The sequence below is a fragment of the Bidens hawaiensis genome, unplaced genomic scaffold (genome assembly GCF_021521415.1).
Source record: "Bidens hawaiensis isolate Kalapana, Puna unplaced genomic scaffold, B.hawaiensis_p1.1 tig00015451_1, whole genome shotgun sequence".
In the NCBI taxonomy this organism is placed as follows: Eukaryota; Viridiplantae; Streptophyta; class Magnoliopsida; order Asterales; family Asteraceae; genus Bidens; species Bidens hawaiensis.
Window position 1 is genome coordinate 321534 of NW_027492381.1, and position 23384 is coordinate 344917.

Here is a 23384-nt window from a genome sequence, read left to right on the forward strand (position 1 = left end):
TCAGGTTGGTCAAATTTGGGTTGGCTCAAACTGATTCGGGTTTGAAACCGGTTTAGGGACGAGAAAATCCAGCCCTATAAAAAAGGTTCGGGGTTGTAACCGGGACGCCTCCAAACTGATGCTCCCAAACCATTTTAATGTTTCGCTTTTCAGAGTCCGAATCAGTTTGAGTCAACCCGGTTGGAGGGTGATCCTGGGCCTGATCATAGCGGTTTAGCGGGCCCAAACTGGTTTTTTAACCCATCTCTAGAGGATAAATATGTCATAACAACCGGTTCAACATATAAAAGCTTTATGAAATTATGGTGACTTAAAGAAAAAAACAATATAAAAGATTTGGGCAGGTAACTTCTTAATATCGCCACTAGGATGGCGGTAGAGCGGTAAGGAAGAGAACTGATGTTCAATTTTCAAGTGACCCAGATTCGAATCTTACCTTCACTATTTAGTTTCAGTAGCACCTAATGATGATGAGAGATTAGGCGATTAAGCAACGATCGCTAGTTCAATCCTTGAACTGAGTTAGTTTTACATCACTATATTGTCGTGTTATCGACGAACATTCATGGACGTTGGCATCAGGTGATGGTTTTCCCAGTTCTTAGGTGTGTATATCCCAACGCAATAAATTTTTGCCAATAGTGCATTTGAAGGACTAGTTGACCCGTCTAAAGATAAAATTGATTATTTAAGATTGAAAAAAAAAAGGAATTAAGAAGCATAATGTCAGGCGCCCGTAGGCCAGCCAATCGGTCCGCTCATGATCAGGGTCTGCTGGTTTCGTCCTGCCTTGGACTCATCAGGCGAGCGACAACAGCTCGCAACCAGCGATGCATTCGTCGTGCAAGCACGACCAGGCATGTACGCCTTCTTTCCCGATGAAGCCCGAGACAAGCTAACAATCCCCAAACGTTTTAACACAAATCAACCATCTCGATTTTCAAATATTTGTTCCGTAACAATAATCATAGAATAATATCTTGTAAGAAAGGTGCCAAGCATGTGACACATCCTCCTCACATCTATCAAATCATCCCACAATAATCTCATCTTCACACCAAACACAAAACCAACCACTCACTCACACACTCACTCCTTCCTTCCTTCCTTCCATAATAATAATAATAATAATATTCTTCATTCTGTTCCGATGGCCGGCCTTCTCGAAACCCTAACCATCGCCTCTTCTCCGATCTCTCAACTCTCACTTCGCCGGAACTTTCTGCCGGAATCACGAGCCTCGAAACTAAACATCAATTCCTTCCGTTCGTACGGATCCGTCCGATTGACGTCCAAATTCGGCCGTCGCGGCGGACGAATCGTATGCGAAGCTCAGGAAGCAGCCGTTGAAGGTTCGAATTCGGTTATTATTATGAAATTTATGCTAATTCCGTTATACTGTATCGCTAGACCTAGTGTAGAGTGTAGGCTGTAGCCTGTAGGTATCTCTGATACTCGTTTTGTTTATCGTTATTCAATTATTATGTCTATTTATGTTTGCTCTATTGTAATTGAATAGGAAGAACACGTTCATCTCGATTATGTTTTCACCTAATTCGGTTATGCTGTATGTGTAGACTAGACCTAGTGTAGGATGTAGGTATCTCTGATGCTTGTTTCGTTTATCGTTATTCGGTTTTAGCTTCATTTTGTTATGTTTTGTTAGTTGAATTACGAATACGTGTACAGGATTGTAGTTGTGTGAGAAGAACTTGTTCGTCTCGATTGGAAATCACGTTTATGTGCTCAATGGAATTGATATATGTTTTATTGATAAACAATCAATGTAGTTAGGGATGTAAATGAACCGAACCTAACAAGGCCTTGTTCATGTTTGTTCGTTAAGCTTTTATTGGACGGTTGAACGGTTCATGAATACCTAACTTGTTCATGAACGGTTCACAAACAGTCAAAACACAATCAATGTTTTATTTGGTGTGGCTAACTGAGAATGGTCGGTGTCAACGATTTGGTCCAGCTACAAAGTTTGTGTTGGTGTTACTTTAACGTTTATATTCATATGTTAATTTTACATGTAAATTAACTACATATTCTCGTATATAATTTTTGTCTTTATACTTAGTAATTTTTCTTAAATATATACGATAAGATTAGAAAAGTCATTAAAAAATATTAAAAACCTTACGCACATAAGCGAACACATTATTGAACGTTCACGCTGACAATTGAATGAACATGGCCTGTGTTCGTGTTCATTCATCTAGTTAATTGAATGATATTTCTTGTTCATGTTCGTTTATTTATCAAACGAAAAAACATAATCAAACTTCCCACCCAATGTTTGATTCGTTTTCAAATCCCTAAATGTAGTTATCATTTTTTTCCTTAAAATGCCGAGACATGTGATTCTGGATCTGAATTATAATCTGTTGACATGTGTTCTGGCTGTTCTTTATCAATGGAGTATCTCTACTTGTGTTCATATTTAGTGAATTCTGTGAAGTGACTGTTAGGTTTGATTACAGTATCATCATTTTTTTGTGTTAAAAGTAATTTGTATGTTTTTCTAATGATTGCTGATGAACAATTGAAGTAAATTGTGGTGATATTCTAATGCATTTTGTGTAGTGATTATTAGTTTTGATTACAGTATCATCATTTTTCATGTTAAACGGAACTTGTGTTCATATCGTGATGATTTTTTTGAAGTCACTATTAGATATGATTACAGTATCATCATTTGTTGCATGTTACAAGGAACTTGTATATTTATCTGATGATTGTTGATGAACAATTAAAGTAGTTGTGTTTATATCCGAATGAATTTTGTGAAGTCACTATTACATTTTGATTAAGGTATCATCATTTGTTGAATGCTAAAAGGAACTAGTACATTTATCTAATGATTGTTGATATACGACTGAAGTAACTTGTTGAGATTGCAGTGCTTCCTGTGACTGACGGATCATGGAAATCACTTGTTCTGGATTCTAAGCTTCCTGTGCTGGTTGAATTCTGGGCTCCATGGTGCGGTCCATGTCGCATGATCCACCCGATCATTGATGAGCTGGCGAAAGAGTTCAACGGCAAGCTCACCTGTTACAAGGTGAACACTGATGAGAGTCCTTCAATTGCTACCCAATACGGTATAAGAAGCATCCCAACCGTCATCATCTTCAAAGACGGAGAGAAGAAAGAAGCAGTTATTGGTGCTGTTCCGAAAACTACTTTGTCAACCAGCATTGAGAAGTTTCTGTAAGAGGTATTATCAACTGTCTGTACATACTAGATTTGGATTAATTTACTTTTGATTTGTTTGGTCTATTTTATCATAAATTATGATTGTGTTCATTGTATATTTTCTGTCCTTTTGTTTTGAATCTGCGAAATTCTACTTTATATGCAAACCCGAGCTCTCAATAGTGGTACAACGTGGTTTAACCCGAGCTCTCACATGTTTTGGTAACCAATTTGACCAAAACCGAATATGTTATAACCGAAACATACGGCTTCATATTTGCCTAATTTCTGTTTTAGTCTTTTTTTTATATCGAGAACAAGAACCGAGAGTAACGATGTCTTATCAAATCGTTTTAGATAATTTGGATTCAGTTAATATCAAAGGGAAATTCGAATCAGCTCTATTACAAGTTTGGAGGTGCCGGATGCACATTCTTTCGAGAGTAGTATTATTTATGATATTAATGAATAACGGCATCTAAGTAGCATCACCTTGATCAATCAAGTGGCACCAGCGATGAGCAAAAAATCGATTACCATAGTATAAAGCCTCTATAGCTTGCTTTTAATCTAACTTGGTGGTAATTAGTAGGAACCATCAAAGCGTCTGTGGCCTATTGGTACCAAGGTATGTAAAATGGTGTCCCTCTCTACAACATTGAAGATCCGAGTCACACGGACTGTCATGTATGTTTAGGAGTATGGACAATGTGGTGTTAGCTGTTAAAAAAGTTGGAACTGATCCTTCACAGCAAATGTGAGGATTGGCAGTAACTAAATGATCAAAACTTAATGTGCGTTGACTAGGATGCTACTATTTTAGTACCGACGACCACACATTAGCAATAACTAAGTTAGCACTTAAGCGAATCATCAGTAGTAACTAACTTATATCCATCAAATGGGTTTTTGATAGAACTTGACACGGATATATAAATTTTACACTAGCCGTAACACGACTTGAATTGAAAATGGCAACAAACACAAACTGAAAAACATGTGTATTTGTGGGTAAGTTTATCGGGTTTCCATTCATATTCACACAAACCGAGCTACATCTGGATAATGTGTAAGCGAGCAATAAGTTGTGCCGCTATCCCCTTTTGAATCGCAAAGCCTATTCTACTAAATATCAATCTTTGGTTCCTCGGGCTCTGCGAGTCACTGTGGACCTCCTTCTGCACCTGCTCCAAAAAGCGAACCGCCTCGGGAGTTAGGGAGCCAAATGTGTCAAAGGCAAATGGAATGAACACGTGCTGATTCTTCAAACACGTTGCCTCATGCTTAGCAACCTTCCTAGATTCCGCCCGTTTGTGGGTTAACATGAACAAGACTTGTTTAAACTAGTCTTTTTTTCTTTTTCATATTAATACTTTAATACTCTAAATTCACATTAATTTCATTTTTTTTTAAAGCAATTAAACTTAAAACATGGAACTATTCAAATAGTTTAAGTTATTACATAAATAAAGAACATTCTATACAAATTTGAAAAGGGTAAACAAATTTGAAAAGGTTCAACCCGTTTACCCGCTGGGTTGACACGATTACGGCCCGTAAGTCCAACGTGTTTGTGGGTTCTGACTCAAAACAGAGACATATTCATTTAGACTAAATCCATACCCGTTAATTTCATGTTAGATTTATGTTACGTAAACGACGCACACCCTTAGATATAAAACCATCGGCTACGAGAATACTTTTAGCTCCAAGGATCAAGACGGCCCTTGCACTTGCGGGCCCATGCCATTTGAGCATGACTGCATGAGCTGGTAACTCAGCTCAATAGTTCGGACCAGATATTTTTTATTATTCTTGTAAAAACTTTATTTGGTTGTTTGATTAAACATTTTGGAAGATGTACTAGTGGATTAAATCATTAAATGCATCTGACCAGTGGATGCCTAAAATTAAATTTTTTGTGAGAGTTGTAGGATTTACATGTGACCACTTGAATAAACTTTTAAAACCTTAACCAATTGGTCTACAGCTTGACTGATTTTTATTATGTAACTAAAAGTATATAACTACTTTTCTTTAATCTCTCTTTTATAAAAAAAAAATAAATAAAACTGCTCACTTTTTTTTAGAAAACGACTTTTATGTTAACTGGGACCACGCTGACTTCAGAGTTCAGGATGAGTGTTCCCCCGAAAACCATACCACTTGACAGTCGGTATGCCACCACAAGAGCAGAACTCTTTAGCGTAACACACGGTGGGCCAAAAACTCAGGATTCGAACTGATAATCTCGCAAGACCTAACTCAAATCCTTCATTGTCATAATCCACAAAAAATGACACGAGATTGAATTTGGGTCTCCAATAAAGAACCCAAGTCTTACTACCACTAGGCCACAATTGAGAATTTTATAAAATTGCTCTATTTTCATTATTACTATTATTTTTAATAATCTAATACAATACTTCATGCATCGTAAAAATATCTTTAAAGTTAATTATAACGTTATCCGGTTCTTAAATTCGATCCAACCTTAAGCTGGTGACATGACTAGTAAAACTATAACCATCTAAGTTTATTCATTGATATAAATTTAGTTAGAATATAAAACTTGTGAAATTCAACAGGGACTGTTTTGCAAAAATTTAAACAAAGTGGATAACAGCTAATGTTTTGTAGGAGCCGACTTTAACTCGGCTCAAGCCGGACAACTTTTAGATCCGATCCTGTTATATAGTAATTAATGCCGTTAAAAAGAGTAATTTATTTAATTCCATTAAATCTTTGTCTTAAATATAAAAGATGTCTTTTTTAAAATAATAATAAATAAAACACGAGGCCAATAATGTGTTCATTTCAGACATCTTTTTGTTTAAAATACAAGTTTTTTATTTTTTTAATAATATGACCATGACAGGTTGAAACTAATATTCATTTTGGGTTAAGTCTACCCCCCCCCCCCCCCCTTTACATTTACCTTTTGCACCTTTAATTTGACAATTGATATGATAAATTAATTCTTTTTGTGAGCTTCTATGTAAATGCCATTTTTTTTCTTTCACATAATTTAATATAATATGATGTCTTATAAAAATTTAAATACATGGTTGCATGTATCTTTTTAATCTACGTTTTAATGTAAATTTTCTAAAAATTGAGTGTGTAAATAATTTAGGTACAATTTATACATCTTTTATTATATATAAAACGTTAAATCGAAACTTAGTTCAAAATCAATATACCACAACTTTGTATCTATAATATATAAAACGAAAACATAAAAATCATATGTGTCGCGATGTGGTCGTTCTCTCCTTTTTTTGGAGTCACCAGATTTCTTTGATTTTTAAATGGAGGTTTCTCATGCATTTGACTCGAATTTATGGGTATGGGTCTAATCAAACCCAAATATTTCTTAAACGTGTTATAACATCTTATTAAATTGAAAACTAATCTCACCAGATATTTGATATAAAATTCCTAAAAAGTATGGATATACTAAAAATTAATATCTGATTTATTTAAAAAAGATATATATATATATTATTTAAAATTAAAAAAACAATTTTATAGTAAAAAAAAATAAACGGTTCTTGGGTCTCATCAAACTCATATAGGTTTTAAACCGTGTTATAACATCTTATTTATTTTGTGAAACAATTTATCATCAAAACATAAGTATATTATTAACTTTCATACACTAAAAAAATAAAAATTCAAAAAATAAATAAATATTAGAAACAAATAATATAAAACAACACCCGTAAATAAACGAAACATTTAAAAGCCCTTTGGTTGTTACTTACATTTACTCAAGCCACCATATTATTTTATTTGTATATGAATACTTCTCATGCATTTCACTCGAATTCACGGTATGGGTCTCACCATACCCAGATAACCTTAAACGGGCTATAACATCTCACTATTTAAAAAATAAATCTCACCAAGCATTTGATATGCAAATCCTGTAAAATTGAGATATACTAAATATTAATATCCAATTTTTTAAGAAAAACATATTATTTATAATAAGAAACAATTTTATAGTAAAAAAAATAAGCGGGTCATGGGTCTCATCAACCCCATAGTTTTTAAACGGGTTATAACATGTCATTTATTTGTGAAACTATTTCATAATCAAACACTAAGTATATTATTAATTTTTTTATAATAAATAAAATTAAAATGCAAAACATACGAATATTAGACACGAAAAAGAAACACAACCCCCGTAATACGGGGGATAAAAACTAGTTTAATATATGATATATTAATATGTATAAAATTAAAAACAAAGAAAGATACATACATTAATATGTTTTTTTTTTTGAACAGCAACAATTCATAACACTAAAAAGAGAGTACAATACCTCCAGCAGGTAGCTGGAGGAGTCTACAGAAACAAACTAATAAACCCCAAACCATTAAACCAATACGCAAGATAAAGGAGACTTGACCCAATCGTTCCATGAAATCTCCTTGTATGTAGATCTGTACTTTACCCACCCAAAAACGTTTGTCTTGATTTCATCCACAATGAATTGCGTAGAGAGAGTCCCTTTGTTAAATCTCCTCCCGTTCCTTTGTTTCCAAATAAACCATAACGAAGAGGAAATAATTGAACCCAAGATGCGCCTACCCACTTTTTCATCGGGCTCATTCGCCATCTCCAAAAGATACTCGAGAGAATCTAAGCCCGTTAAATCCCAGCAACACCATATAGAGATTTCCCTCCAAACCTCTTTAGCTCTCGGGCACTCCAGAAAAACGTGCGCAACCTTTTCAGCTGCTAAGTAGCACGACGCGCAGTCGGGATGGACTGACCTCAACCCTCTCGCAATTAAATTAACCGCTACTGGAATTCTGTTTTGCATCAGTCTCCAAACGAAACAGTTGATTTTAATTGGAATCCAAGACTCCCAAGTGCAAATGGGGGAGCCATCTCCATACAAATGATCCGCTATCTTTCTTCTCAAATTTTGGACCGAAAACGTACCCGAAGAGTCCCCGAACCATCTCCAACCATCGTCTTTACCTAAATGAAAAGAATAACATAGTATCATATCATTTAAGTCTTCTACATCAGTCAAGTTTTCATGAGAGAGATTCCGTTTTGACCAAACCCACTTTACATCCAACAAACCAAGTCCATTTCGAACAACCCTTTCAGATTCTTAACCTCCAACTTATACAAATCGAGAAAGACTACTCTGAGTGGGAATCTACATAACCACTTATCAAGCCAAAATCTTGTAATGTTACCGCTACCTACTTCCCTAATGAAGAAACCATTAAGGTTGTACATCTGGATTTTTTATACCACAACCTTAGTTGAATCATCACAAATATGTAAAATATAAAAAGTTAATTTTTATATCAAATGTCATATAAAGATGCAAAAGCGTATTAAAGGGGTTGTAGCAGACTAGCAGTCCCTTTTTCAAATCCAGATTAGTAAAAGAAAGTTAATTATAATCTGATCTCTAGTTCATGATTATAAAAAGTAAGAAATAGAATATAACTCTTAAAAAAGTTTTTTTTAATAACAACTTTATTGTATTAGCCTACAACATTCTTTAAATTTGGAGAGCCCCAGTGTTTTAACTGTGCCTACTCTGTGTTCCAAGTTTGGCTTAGGCGTTCCCTCAGAAACCATATCGCCGGCTGCCATTTAACAGTCTTTGTACCGATACAAGAGCAGAAGCGTAACACACGGTGAGACGAAAATCCGGATAAACTCAGGATCAAATGACAACCTTATACAAGTTCTGGCTTAAAGTTTTAATTTTTCTTAAACTTTAGAACAAAATAGGTAAAAAGATTTTTTAAATTTTCTTTTATTTTTTGGATTTTTTTTTAATTTTCTAGCACAAGATAAAACAAAAAAGCAAGAAAAAGATGAACATGAAATACTTAAACAATTAAACAAATAATAATATTCCCATATCTTCTTCTTTGTGAGCCCCCTTCACACTCCCCTCACTTGCTTTTTACTGTATCTTCCTTTTCATTCTACTCTTTCTCTCTCATCAATCACCAAACCCTTCTTTCTCTCTCTAGAATCTAGACACAAATGAGAGGTGTAATGGGCAAATACCCATCTAGTGATGGCAATGGTGAAGTCAATGGTGCAAATGGGATCATCAAAACCAACAGAAAATGCAGAGATATTGTCTTTCTTGTCTTTTTCATAGCCTTTTGGATTGCTATGATTGTTAACTCAAGCTTTGGCTTCAACCAAGGAAACCCATTGAGGTAAAGAAAAGTTTCAAGCTTTTTATTATTATTTTTTTAAATAAATGGTGTTAATTTTCTTTAATAAAGATTTAATTTTTCTTAAGGGTTTTCAAGATTTAACCAAAGAAAACCATTGAGGTAAAGAAACATAAAATTTTAAGCTTTTTTAGTTTTTGAATAAATGGTGTCAATTTTCTTTAATAAAGATTTAATTTTCTTGAGGGTTTTCAAGATTTAACAAAAGATACCCATTTTAGGTAAAGAAACATAAAGTTTCAAGCTTTTTTTAGTTTTTGAATAAATGGTGTAAATTTTTTTTAATAAAGATGTAATTTTTCTTGAGGGGTTTCAAGATTTAACCAAAGAAGCCCGTTGAGGTAAAGAAACATTAAGTTTCAAGTTTTTTTTTTGTTTTTGAATAAATGGTGTAAATTTTTTTTAATAAAGATTTAATTTTTCTTGAGGGTTTTCAAGATTTCTTGTTGTTGTGTATTTTTCTTGGTTTAATAAGCTTTTATTATGGTCAAGATTTGATTTTTATAGATGATGCTAGTTATTTAAGTTCTTTTTCAAGATTGATATGTATATCTGTTATTAATTTGTAAATTTTGACAGCTTATTATCAGTCTTGACAAGTTAGTCAAGAAGGTACTCAGGGGAATTGCATGATTCTTGATAGGTTATTATTTGGGGAGAATTTGGCTTAAGTACAAAATGTCACAATCTACTTTTTGAATTGCATTATTAGTGATTAGGGTTTTATTTTCTTTGAATATACCGAGTTAAAGGGAAAATATTGTATTATCTTTCAATGCTGAGTATTTTCACTCCGTTTTAGTTTGAGCTAAATTTTGAAAAATTAAAACTGACCGCCTAAGTAAATAAATTAAAACTACTAAAATTTGTGAAAAAAACCGTTGAGTTTGAAAATAGGGCTCGATATGATGGAATTCGAGTCTGACAGTTGGAGTAAACCGCCTACGGTGTTTGTCACATGATCCGGCCCTCTAAAATTTTTATGTCCAAAGTTTTGCCCTTAATATGTTGGAACCTTTTGCAAGTATAAGTCTGCTAACTCTTGAATCAGCACCGGCAGGCGGCACCACATCAACTTTTCAAATATCATATTTTTTTCATCTTGTTTGCTAGATAATTACTAATATTGGTTTTTAATAATCTTAGATCAAGATGGAAAAAGATTTATATATCAATTACAATAGGTTTCCTATGTTTGCACGTCTACTTATTTGAGTTATTAATCTATAATACACATAACATTTTAGTTTTTCTCAAGTTCTTTAATTTGTGGTGCATAATAATATTTGTTTTGTCAGGCTAAACTATGGATTAGATTACAAAGGCAATGTATGCGGAGGCAAACACAAAGATTTCAACCTCCGTGAACTTGAACTCACATATTATGTTAATCCTAATCAAGTTTACCAAAGCGGATTAAAAAACAGTGGACTACAACTATCTCTCACACGTACAATATGTTTGTTAGACTGCCCGGTTCCGTCTGAAGATTCCTTAAACTGGGTTTGTGATTATCCAGAAGGCGATATCCGTATCACATTAGACGATTGGATCGATATGAATTATGATTATTTTGCTGACCTCACTCCTGAACTAAGAAACACTTCTCTTGAGCTTCAAGGTCCTTGTTATCCCGTTATTTTTCCAAGTGTAAATGGTATGCTAATAATGTTATAAGTTAAGTTTGTGAATAATGGTTTTGTTATTTTGCCGGTGATTTTTTAATGTTTTTATTGTTATGGCAATGCAGTTTATTGGACTTGCCAGTTTATTGATCGACCGTCGAACGTGTCGTTAACACATTGGAAACAAATGAACGGTGTTACCATTGAAGATAATATGGTCATAGATAAAGCTATTCATAAATCCATCAATGCACGATCGGCGGTATTGAAGGTATGGTAGCCTGATTGTGTTTTTCATTCCCTAAATTAGCATTTTATCGTCTGCCACACTGTTAAAGTTTAAGGTAGGAGTGGAAACGAGCCGATCATGGGCTCGACTTGTGTAACTTACACTCTTACAGAGAGCTCAAGCCTAGTTCATTTCGAGCTCTATATTTTTCAAGCTTGAGCTTGGCTCGTTTATTATCTGTTACTTTATTTATATATATTTTGATTATAAATTTAAATATAACTAATATATATTATTTAGTTATTTTTATCATAATTTTACATAAAATAGTAATTATTAAAGAACTTATATTCAATAAACTTTATATAAATAATAGGCTTGTTTAGGCTCTCGAGCTTGATAAGTGAAGCTCAGGCTTGGGCTCGTTTATCGTGAGTATTTTTTCAAGCTCGAGCTTGGCTCATTTATTATCTGTTACTTTATTTATATGCATTTATAATTATATATATGCATATTTTGATATGTATTTAAATATAACTAGTATATCTTATTTAGTTATTTTGGTCATAATTTTATATAAAGTAGTAATTATTAAAAGAACTTATATTAAATAAACTTTATGTTTAGGCTCTCGAGCTTGATAAGTGAATTCAGGCTTGGGCTCGTTTATTAAATAAGCTTATTTTTAGGCTTGAGTCTGTTTAAGCTCGGTTCGATTCGATCTTTAAGCAAGTTGATCTTGAGTAGCTCACGAGCGGGTTGCTCATTTACAACCGTACTTTAAGGTGGCAAAATGGGCCGTGTGGACATGTCAGTAACGGTGCAAAATAGTTTTGTCTACTTTTAAATAGAATTTGAAATGGTTGACCCGTTAGTGGTTAGACTCCTTTCCCTTTTAGCTAAAAAATTTTATTTATCCCATTTGAGATAGAACACAATACAAGTTGATCCATTTATAACTTATCCTTTTTTTAAAAATTAAAACTTGTGTACATACCTTTAGCATATTCAAGATTTTAGATTCTTTTTTTGTGTAATAATTGCAGAGATACGTAGCGGATGTTGGAAAATCATGGCCCGTTTTGATAGTGTGTGGGGGACTCCTGCCTCTACTTTTATCATTGTTATGGCTTTTAATGATTCGACATTTTGTACCCGCAATGCCATGGGTTACCGTGTTCTTCTTTAACGGCCTTATAATATCAGTCACAATGTTCTACTACATGAAAGGTAATATAATGTGGATTAACTTATTATTTTATTAATCTTGTAATTTGAGCCTGTAATTTTTTAAATCCTTTAATATAATATTGACTTTTTTTTTTCTTTATTTTGATCTTTTAGCCGGATGGATTGGAAATGATGCTATCTCGCCCATCATTGGTGAACATGATCCATACTATCATGTTTCTGCAAGGGTAAATTCGTATTTCTTAAAGCCAATATTTTTATTCGTAGGCTGTTATAAATTTACTAATTTATTTATTTATTTATTTATTTGGTTTATTCAGGAGCAACATCATATTCGTGCAGCTGCGTTTCTAATGACGTGTGTTATGATTGTTGCTGTTTTATCATCTATAGCTATAGTGAGACGAATTCTTATGGCAACATCTGTACTCAAGGCAAGTATAATATAATCGTGTTAATTACACTAATGGTCCCTGTGGTTTGGTCATATTGCAACTTTAGTCCCAAGTTCCAAAACTTGTATTTTAAACCTTGCACGAACATAACACTGTTGGTCCCTAAAATGGATGGGGGTTAACTTGTCTCGCATGCTGCATGTAAAATGTGTGAATTACCCTTAAGGGTATTTTGGTCATTTTACATGCAGCTAACGAAGTTAACATCCATTTATTTTTAGGAATTAATGTGTTACGTTCGCGCATACAATCATTCTAAAGTTGTTCTTTTGGAACTTGGGGACTAAATTGCAATATGACCAACCCAAATCGACCATCCGCGTACTTAATTTTTTTAAAACCCCAGAAGTTCATAAATTAACAAACTTTATTTGCAGGTCGCTGCAAAGGTGATTGGGGAAGTTCGCGCTCTAATAATATTCCCGGTTGTACCGTACTTAATCCTTGCGGTCTTTTACATGATTTGGTTATCGGCTGCCCTTAATCTTTTCAGTTCGGGTCAAATAATCCGCAATGACTGCACCACAAATTGTTGTGCTTATGATCTTGAAGCCAAACGGGTCAGCTGTGACGATTGCTGCGGTTATAGCATCCATTACACCCCTCACATTGCAGCTTCAATTCTATTCCACTTGTTTGGATGTTATTGGGCCACTCAGTTTATCATAGCATGTTCTTCAACCGTGATCGCGGGTTCAGTAGCTTCATATTATTGGGCTCGTGGGGAAACTTTGGTTAGTCTTTTAGTGGAATAAAAATACTTACTTTTTCGTTTCTTGCATCTTTTTGTTTCTAATGAATGTCTTTATTTGGTATAGACAACGATTCCGTTTCTTCCGGTTTTTTCGTCAATGAAGCTGCTCACGCGTTATAGTCTTGGCTCGGTGGCAATTGGGTCTTTGATTGTGTCTTTTGTTGAGTCGACTCGATTTATACTCGAGGCCGTACGACGGAGACTTAAAGTTGCTGACATCATGCCTGACAACTGGTTTAAAAGAATGATGTTTTATACTTCTCGGGTTTGCTTGAAGTTTATTGAATTGACTGTGAAATGTGTTAATCGGAATGCATACATTATGGTAAGTAAAGATTCTACCTATATCGTTTTGATGAGGTGGCAATATGGGCGGGTCGATGGGTTGGATGACATGTCAAAACGAGTCATTTTTTGTATGGGCTGAAATGGGCCGGGTCAGGTCGTGTTGACATGCAAACACTTTTTATCAGTTTTTTTTAATACTTTGTGCGACTTTTAATCTTTTTGATCCCTTGTCCTTTTAGCTAAATTTTCTTGAATCGGCCCGTTTCAGATAACCCACCCATTAACAAGGAGATGGTTGAAATGGGTCGGGCCAGGTTCTTTTGAACTGCAAACACTTTTCCCCAGTTTTTCTTACAAAAAAATAATGCTTTATATTGATCACAAAAACATTATTATTGCAGTAATACTATAAATCTTTAAATATAATGGTTTACACATGCAGCATTGACAATCAAACTTTTGACTCATTCCCCTTTTCGCTAAACTTTTTGAATTGACCCGTTTCAGATAACCCACCAAGAAGTAGATGGTTTGAAATTGCTCTTAGTTTAACACGTGTTTTTGTTACTTGTTTTTGGCAGATTGCTATAACAGGAAAAGGGTTCTTTAAAGCTTCAGAAATGGCAACAGATTTGATAATCAGTAACATTCTCCGTATAGGCCGAGTGAATGTAATCGGGGACGTTATACTGTTTCTAGGAAAGCTATGTGTGAGCCTTGCAAGTGCACTTTTTGCATTTCTCATGTTGGACACTCACAAATACAAATCATCTCACAACAAGATCACATCCCCGTTATTCCCCGTGCTGGTATGTAACACGGGTCCAAGTAAAAATTGTACCTTTGATCAAAAAGATTGTACCTTTGATCGAAAAGATTATATATTTGATAAAAAATATTGTATCTTTGATCGAAAAGATTAAATCTTTGATAAAAAAAGATTTAATCTTTTATCGAAAAGATTAATCTTTAATCAAAAAGATTGAATCTTTGACCAAAAAGACTAAATCTTTTATCAAAAAGATTAAATCTTTGATAAAAAAAATTAAATATTTGATCAAAAAGATTGAATCTTTGATACTACTTTCGGTTAATGGGATTATGATGCAGGTGTGTTGGGGTTTAGGATATGTGGTGGCAACCCTTTTCTTCGCAGTGGTGGAAATGTCGATCGATACTATTATACTTTCATATTGTCAAGACGCCGATGAACATCAAGGGACTGCGCATTATGCACCTCCGCTTTTGATTGAAACATTTGATGAACAAAATGAGGTGCAAAGAATTGCTCAGTAAAGGTTATGATATGTAGTGGGATTTTTTGTTGTTATTTTTTGTGGTGGTGGTAGTATTGTTAAGTGGTAGGTTATGTATGTGTAGAGAACAAGTGATGATAACTATATATATTATGATATGATATACATATAGCCATACGTGCTAGTTTTGGAGGTATAATGCAAGCATGTGTCAAGTGTTTTTGAGCTTACTAGATGACCAAAGGGGATTTTTTGTTGTATAATGTTGAATGGATGAAAAGGCCCTTTGTTTATGACTAATTGGACATCATCATATATTAATTAATACAAATAAAAGATAAGAAAATAGGTCATCAGATGAAGTTATAATTGGAAGAATAAATTAATCAACTAAAAAATTTAACACAAAATGGTATGAAAAAAAAGTTATAAAAAAGTGACTTGTAATAGAACATCAACTTGAGTGTGATTTTTGAGGATGTAATTTCTGCATGTCTAGAGTTGTAGAGTCGTGTTATGTAGGGGTTTCTAGGTGTTTTGTCGTCTGAGATGACAAAACTTAGCTCATCTCCTAGTGTCATTTCAAGTAAGCAAGGACGTGTACTTTATATGGAGTAAGTCTTTTGTGTTCTTTTTAGTTTTAGAATCAAAATTATCATTGTAAATTGTAATGGGTAAACTCTCGTGACTTACTCTACATATGTTCAAAAGATGTCATATAGCATCAAGCTACACTGCACGGCATTTCAAATCATCTTTGCATTTTCAAAGGAGTACACTCGTGACTTTGTAATAACTGAAAATATGGAGTTCAATCCGGGCATCTCAGATGTGGATCCAGCCATCTGAGATGGCAAATCCAATTACCATAGATGTACATACACACCTCGCTTACTTGGTATGTCTCAGATGATGGAACACCTAGAAACATTACCCACTTCTCAGAGACCCAGAAATCGGTTTTTTTTTAACTAAACCTATTACTTAAATACAAAATTTCGTGTTATGTAGAGGAGCAAACATGTTGAAACTATTTATGAGCTATTTGACATTGGTTTGCGCTCAAATCAAGCCGACCTTAAACAATCTTGACTCTTAAGCTAAAATAAGTTCGTTTAGTAAACGAGTCTGAGCTTTATACACTAAGCTTAGATATGCTCGTGAGCCCAAACCAATCCATACACAATAAAACTATAAGATAGTGTCGGGAATCTATCAAAATAAACATTTGACTGGTTAAAAGTATCAAAACAGGCATTGCCTTTTGGTTTTTTCCCAAATTAACACTGATTGGATCAACCATTTAGAAATCGTCACCAGGATTTTTTAAGCACCAAGTACATTATATGCCGTCACACAAACCATTTGAAAATGTGCCACTTCAAATATATGAGTGTGATATGACGAGTCTAACCCAATGTTTATTAGGCCATCTTCAGGGCTGTGTCCGTGCCAACACGTGAATTTTTAAAAATGGTCTTACTCCTCGAAAAAAATTAATAATAATCTTTAAATACTATTAAAGCAATATAATTTGTACACATGACCTTCTTTTAGGCTGTCCACATGTGTAATCCAGTCAGCAACTTTTCATTCTCATATTCTCTAATATTCTGCCACGTGTCATCTCACACTATATTTAAACCTTATAATTTTCCACCATAATCATTTTACTCTCTCGGCTTACTAACTCTACCATCTTCTATATTCCGGTAATGTAGATCGAGATTAATCGTTTTCCGGTAAGGTTATATATTATACTCTAATGGCCAACAATGTTATATGATTTTCCGGCAAAGTTATATCTTTTTCCGGCAACATCATATTTTCGTCTGGTTATTGTAGATCTAACCTTTTTATTTTTATTTTCATTGTTAACTGATTTTTTTTAAATCAGTTTAGGTTTTAAATCAAAAACGGTGATGAAGCTAATATTTCTAAGTATTTACGTTTTTTCGGTAAGTTTTTCCGTTAATGTGTTATACCTATAACAATGGTTGTTTTATATTTATTTGAAGTATTATATTTTTCCTGTTTTTTCTTTTACATGTTATTCTTCTAGGTTCTAAATAAAAATCAGTTTCATCCATGTACATTATCATTATTCTTTTTCCGGTAAGGCCAATTTAAATTTTCCGGTTATAAATTATAATTCAAATCTTCCATAATATAAATGTTATAACAAAGCTTAATTATTTCAGGTTATTATCCCGATTGATGTACGAAATATTTCATTTTATCTTCTAAATAAAAATCGGAGATTTCGTTTTTACGGTAAGAGCATTCAAATTTTCCGGTTATAAAATTATAATTAAAATCTTTCATGATATGACTATTAATATTTGACTTTATCATTTCAGGTTATTGTTCCGACTTATATAAGCTAATTGCATGGATTGAAGATTAGTTAATAAGATGTATTTTTTAAAAATTTTCAATATTGATGTATATTTTTTTTAATATTCATGTAAATTCCTTATTTGTAAGATTATAATATACATTAAATTACCTATATTAATATAATCATTATTCTGTTGTTTTGTCAACTTCCAATTAAGTGACAAATATTCCGTCTAATTTAATAGCTCATTGTAATTTTCAATCTTATATTAATTTACATTTTTAGATTTATACACATTGAAGGATCTCATTAATACAATTTATAGAGTTTGACATTCCTTATTAAAAAAAAACAGAATGAACAACCCTTTTTTATGTTTTTAACTTTTTCCATTTTTATAAACTCATTCCTTAATTTGTGGTTTGACCAAAATAATAACCTAATTATTCCATTATTACAATTTATATTTTTTGATTTTCCTTATTTGTTAAAAAAACCGAATGAATAAGTTATAACTTAAATAAATTTCCGATCGATTTAAGTATTTGACCATTCATATTAAATCGTTTTTTACCATTCATATTAGTTTATATTTTTAGATTTATACACATTTAGGAATCCAATTATGACACTTTATAAAGTTTGACATTCCTTATTTAAAAAAACCGAGTGAACAACCCTTTTTATGTTTTTAAAATTTTTTCCATTTTTATAAACCCATTCCTTAATTTGTGGTTTGACCGAAATAATAACCTAATTATCCCATTATTACAATTTATATCTTTTGACTTCCTTATTTGTTAAAAAAACCGAATGAATAAGTTATAACTTAAATAAATTTCCGAGTCTTACTTGCAACAAGGTTTAAGTATCCCATTTATACAATTTATTGAGTTTGACTATCCTTATTTGTTTAAATAACTAATAAGGATAGTTAAACTCAATAAATTGTATTAATGATTTTAATACAATTTAAGTAACATATTTAAACTCCTTTTAAATTCGGAAATTGAACAATCTTTCAACAAAGTTTTAAAGGTTTTAATACTCTTCATAGTTTTAAACTCATTTCAAAATCTTTCCATAATTTTTTGAAGTTTTCAAATTAACCGATTTGATTTTCATTTGTGTAATTGTTTCTAAATTAGTTAGTCATATTAGTAAAATTAGAACAGATTTGATTTTAATTTTTGTCATTTGGCATTAGCTAGAATAAGTTATCATTTTAATATTCAAAAAAATTGATTGTCAAACTAAAAATACTTGCCATAATTGTAATGTAATCTTACTTTAAATTACGTGAATATTAATTATTAGTTAATACTAAAATAATAACCGCGTTATTTTAGAACACAATATTCAAATTGACATAATTTCTAATAATCAATACTTAATATATCATAAATTAAATAACCATTTTATCATCATTTATAAATATTATTCGACACATATGATTTAGTGAATATTATTAAACATGACAACTTTTCATAATTTATTAATATTATTATTTACATGAATCAAGATATTTCAAATTATTTATATCTTTACATGGAAGACCAAATTTAAACTTAAAACTACAAAATTTAATTAACATATTTAAACTCTTTTTAAATTCGGAAATTGACCAATATTTTAACAAAGTTTTAAAAGTTTTAATACTCTCCATAACTTTAAACTCATTTCAAAATCTTTCCATAATTTTTTGAAGTTTTCAAATTAACCGATTTGATTTTCATTTTTGTAATTATTTCTAAATTAGTTAGTCATATTTTTTCAGCTTTAATTATTTTCAAAGTCAACATAAAATTTTTTAATCTTTTCAAAGTTATTTGAGAATTCATTTATTGTAAAAAGTTTTTAAGTTTTGCAAATTTAACAAAATATTAATGTCAGTGATTTAAAAGTTTGTTGCAAGATTGGTTAAAAATCAAAAATAATTTCATAATTTTTTGAAGTTTACTAATTCCAATTTTTTTATATTTTGTAACTATTTTGAAAATATTTCAAAACGGGTTGTTTTGAAATAGTATCAAATTTGTTAGTTATAAAATGATGGCCAAAAAAAGATTTTTATTGACATATCTTTTTGGTTTAATGCTTTAAGTTAGAAAGATGTTTTATGTTGTCATTTTACTTTGTTTGTTGTTATATGTTATTTTGTTTTAACAAAAACAACAATCAGATAAAAACAACTTTATAAATGTTCAAATGTTACTCATTATTAAATATGTTATTAAGGTATATTTAATTTGGATGCTATTGTTTTATTATATTTTCAGGTGATGAAGTAAAACGAGTTTCTTTTGATATAATGTTTGAAGAATTTGATGGTGGTTTAATATGAAAGAACATGTTTATGTCTTTTGTTGATGTTTTTTGATTGTTCGATGCACATTAACTTATTGTAACTTTTAACTTTTAATATCTAAACAATGTAAATGATTAACGTTTTGATTCGAAAGTTTGAACAAGTTTTGTGTTGCATAAATTTATTATGTTTGTTGACATGCGTTTCCACCGTGTGTAACACGGGCTATACCCTGGTAATAATAATAATAATAATAATAATAATAATAATAATAATAATAATAATAATGTCATATTATTTAGTTTTGACCGGTCAATTTTTAATATTATGCATTTCCCTTCAATTTGGGTATAATCTTGTTCTACAATCTCACTCACTCAAAAACCCTAGATTTGCATTCATCAGTCAGCTTCAAATTAAAGGTAATATTATCTTCAAATATTAATCACGCAGGCTTTAATTCAACATTTATTATGGTGTATTTGTTTTTGCTGATTTCAAAGTTGATAACCATATTTGATGCACTGTAATTTGTAGTTTAGACTTTAGGGTTTATGCTTTCTCTGTTTATTGGATGTATATGAGTTGTTTTTTCAAGCTTGTGCTCGGCGCGGCTCGTTTATTATTTATTAACTAGGATTAGGATCCCGCGCTTCACGACGGGACCGATGAATTGACCAAAAAACACAAGTAAAAACGTTAAACCATAAACTCATTGCAAGTCGACGTGAAGTCAGTCTGTATCAAGTTACGACATCGAAACTAAACAAAAGAAATAAACCCGTCAATGCCAAAATACAACAAATTATCAAATGTAGAACCAAAAAACCGGCACGGTACATTTGCTACAAATTCGGTTAGTATCAGCGGTGCCAACACAAATTCGTAAACATGAATTAGTAAGCAAAAAAACATATATTTTAAAGGTGAGGTATTAAACGTTGAAACACGGATATAAAACCATGCGAGATGGAATATTTTTATATCATGCAAAAAGTTTCGGTCATTGTAAAGACGAACTATAAAAAATATGAAAGCAAAGTCTAAGAAAATCGTTTAACCGACAAATAAAACATGTAAAGCTGACCCTTGTCCAAGTTTAGTGTTCACAGTTTGCTAAATATTTTTATTAGTTGGAAAAAAAATTGTAAAATGAAGAAAATAAAAACCATTATTATTTATGGAATAATGGATAGTGATTTAGTGGTTAAATTAATTAATAAAATATTTAAAAATTGAATAGTAAGTTTGTGAGGATGATTTAATCCTCTTTTTAATATGTATATATATATATATTAATTAATGTGTATATGTGTTTAATTATTATTATATATATTTTAGAGAAAACTTAAATGAGCCTCAGTTTGGCTGTGCACTGTGAAATCAATAGATATAAATCCAAGAGAGGTAAAACTTAAAAATACACAGTTGGTGCTCGATAACTAAACGAGCTTTATTTGATGCTCAGACTTGGCTTGAGCTCAAGCTCGAAAAAACTTGGCTTGTTTCAAGTAAGTTTATTTATTATTTATTAATTTATATATCTTTTTTAATTGCTTTTATATATATTGAGAAAAACCTTAAACAAGCCTAAGCGGTAAAACTTATACGTATTTATACGTATTTAAGTCCAAAAGAGGTGAAACTTAAAGATACGCAAGGCCCGTTAAGGCTCCACGAGTGTAAAGGAGCTTCCCATTCAAGGGTCGAGCTCAGGCCGGATAACTAAACGAGCTGTATTTGAGGCTTGGACTCGGGTTGAAAAAGCTCGGCTTGTTTCCAACTTTTTATTAATCCAAGCTCGAGTAGCTCGTGACTTCTTTTTTTGAACAAGCAATGTTTTCCACCTTGTGTTATCCCCATGTCTCAAGTGACACTAGAACCCACAACCATTTGGTTCAAGGGCATACACCTTTGCCACTAGACCAATGCTCGGCTCATTTGCATAATAATTATGTTGATTTCTGCCGAGTAATTTTGTTTTATTTCCAATTTGTTAGATTAAATCTACATATTTTGTTATTTGGTTTATATAAAAAAGGGTTTGTTTTATGTATATGACAGTTTACAAATGGGAGGTAGAGGAGTGATCAGTGATAAATGGTCCATGAGGGTACTTTGGCTAACAGCAATCGGAAGTGCCGTTGGTATGATTTTACTAAATTACCCCTGTAAAAGGATCGAACCCGTTTGAATATATAATATTCGGTAGTTTAAATTTGGTGTTGTAGGACTGTATATGGTTGCTGTTGAAAGGCAGACACAAAACAGGGAAAAGATGATGGCTGAAGCCTTAAGGGCAGAAGCGGATGCAAATAATGTGTGATTTGTCGTTAACTGAAAGCCGGAGGTTTTTGTTTTGAGACATGGTTTAATAAATGATCATATCAAGTCTAAAAGTGTAGAAATTTATGTCTTGAAATCTTTCAAGAATGATGATATGCATTGTGAGTTTGTGACCAATTTTGTCGTTTTGTTTTCCAATTTAAACAGTTACATATATTTGTGTTTGTTGATGTAGATATGTTGATGAATGAATTGCATTTGTTGTGTTTCAGGAATTATACAAAGTTAATACTGAAATATTTACTTACAAGCAGTAGTCAGTGTAGACGAGTTGCAGCCGTTCTCGAGCTTGGTTCGTTTTGAGCTATATGTTTCAGGCTCGACCTTGGCTCGTTTCTATTTTATTAAATATTTAAGAAATGGTAAAATTGCAAGAAAATATTGAAGGACAAGCTAAATAATTTTTTTGTTATTAGATATTTTAACAAACACCCTCCCCACTTTTGCAGACACCTTCTATACGAGTTGTATATAGTCATATAACTTGTATGAGTTTTTCGTACCCAAAACCTTACAGAGATGTTAGACATCCCGCTGACCGGGCTTTTATAGAAGTCATATAGGGTCATATAACTCGTAAAAAATCCACCTATATGTGAATCCTGTATAGGACAGATTACCTAGAAATAACTTGTATAAGGTCATATAACTCGTAGAAAAAGCAAAATTATTTGGGTCGTACAAGATGCTCCTCGGTTCATGTGACGAAAGTTATTTGACGCGATACAATATTCCGATAACTAGTTGATTCGCATAATTATGTGACACAATACAAGATTCCGTTAATTATTTGACTCGACAAAAGATTAAACATTGAATAAAACGAGCATAAACACGTTTGGAAAAATAGTCGTTAGGAAAATATGCGAGCATAAACATAACTTGGAAAAATAGTTGTTTTAAACTAGCTGCTGAAAAACTATTTGTTGAAACCATTTAAAAAATTGAAGTCATATAGAGTCCTACAAGTCGTATGGAATCGGTCAACGAATTCTAACAAAATCCTACAATCATACGAGTCGTATGACCCAATACAACTCTTATAGATGGGACCGGGTGTCTAGATAGTTGAGCTGGATGTCTTCATAGATAAAGCCAAAACAAACTATGAACATTTCATCTATTCATTAGAAGCTACATGTATGAAGCTTTT

The 23384-nt window shown here is 32.3% G+C and overlaps 3 protein-coding genes across 3 annotated transcripts; all 3 read left to right on the top strand.

Annotated features, from left to right (window-relative positions):
• Window positions 1–1202: 1202 nt before the first annotated feature.
• Window positions 1203–3317, top strand: LOC143549214 (thioredoxin M5, chloroplastic-like). The gene is made up of 2 exons (XM_077040170.1): window positions 1203–1352; window positions 2907–3317. The coding sequence occupies exon 2, from the start codon at window positions 3005–3007 to the stop codon at window positions 3218–3220; it is 216 nt and encodes a 71-aa protein (XP_076896285.1). The 5' UTR covers window positions 1203–1352; window positions 2907–3004; the 3' UTR covers window positions 3221–3317.
• Window positions 3318–9155: 5838 nt separating this feature from the next.
• On the top strand, window positions 9156–15423 carry LOC143549233 (choline transporter protein 1-like). The gene is made up of 10 exons (XM_077040180.1): window positions 9156–9420; window positions 10737–11095; window positions 11189–11334; window positions 12339–12522; window positions 12637–12710; window positions 12804–12917; window positions 13316–13672; window positions 13757–14017; window positions 14562–14789; window positions 15091–15423. Exons 1-10 carry the CDS (start codon window positions 9239–9241, stop codon window positions 15274–15276), a joined length of 2091 nt encoding a protein of 696 aa, XP_076896295.1. The 5' UTR covers window positions 9156–9238; the 3' UTR covers window positions 15277–15423.
• Window positions 15424–20233: 4810 nt separating this feature from the next.
• On the top strand, window positions 20234–22414 carry LOC143549216 (uncharacterized). The gene is made up of 3 exons (XM_077040171.1): window positions 20234–20307; window positions 21950–22032; window positions 22117–22414. Exons 2-3 carry the CDS (start codon window positions 21957–21959, stop codon window positions 22209–22211), a joined length of 171 nt encoding a protein of 56 aa, XP_076896286.1. The 5' UTR covers window positions 20234–20307; window positions 21950–21956; the 3' UTR covers window positions 22212–22414.
• Window positions 22415–23384: the final 970 nt, after the last annotated feature.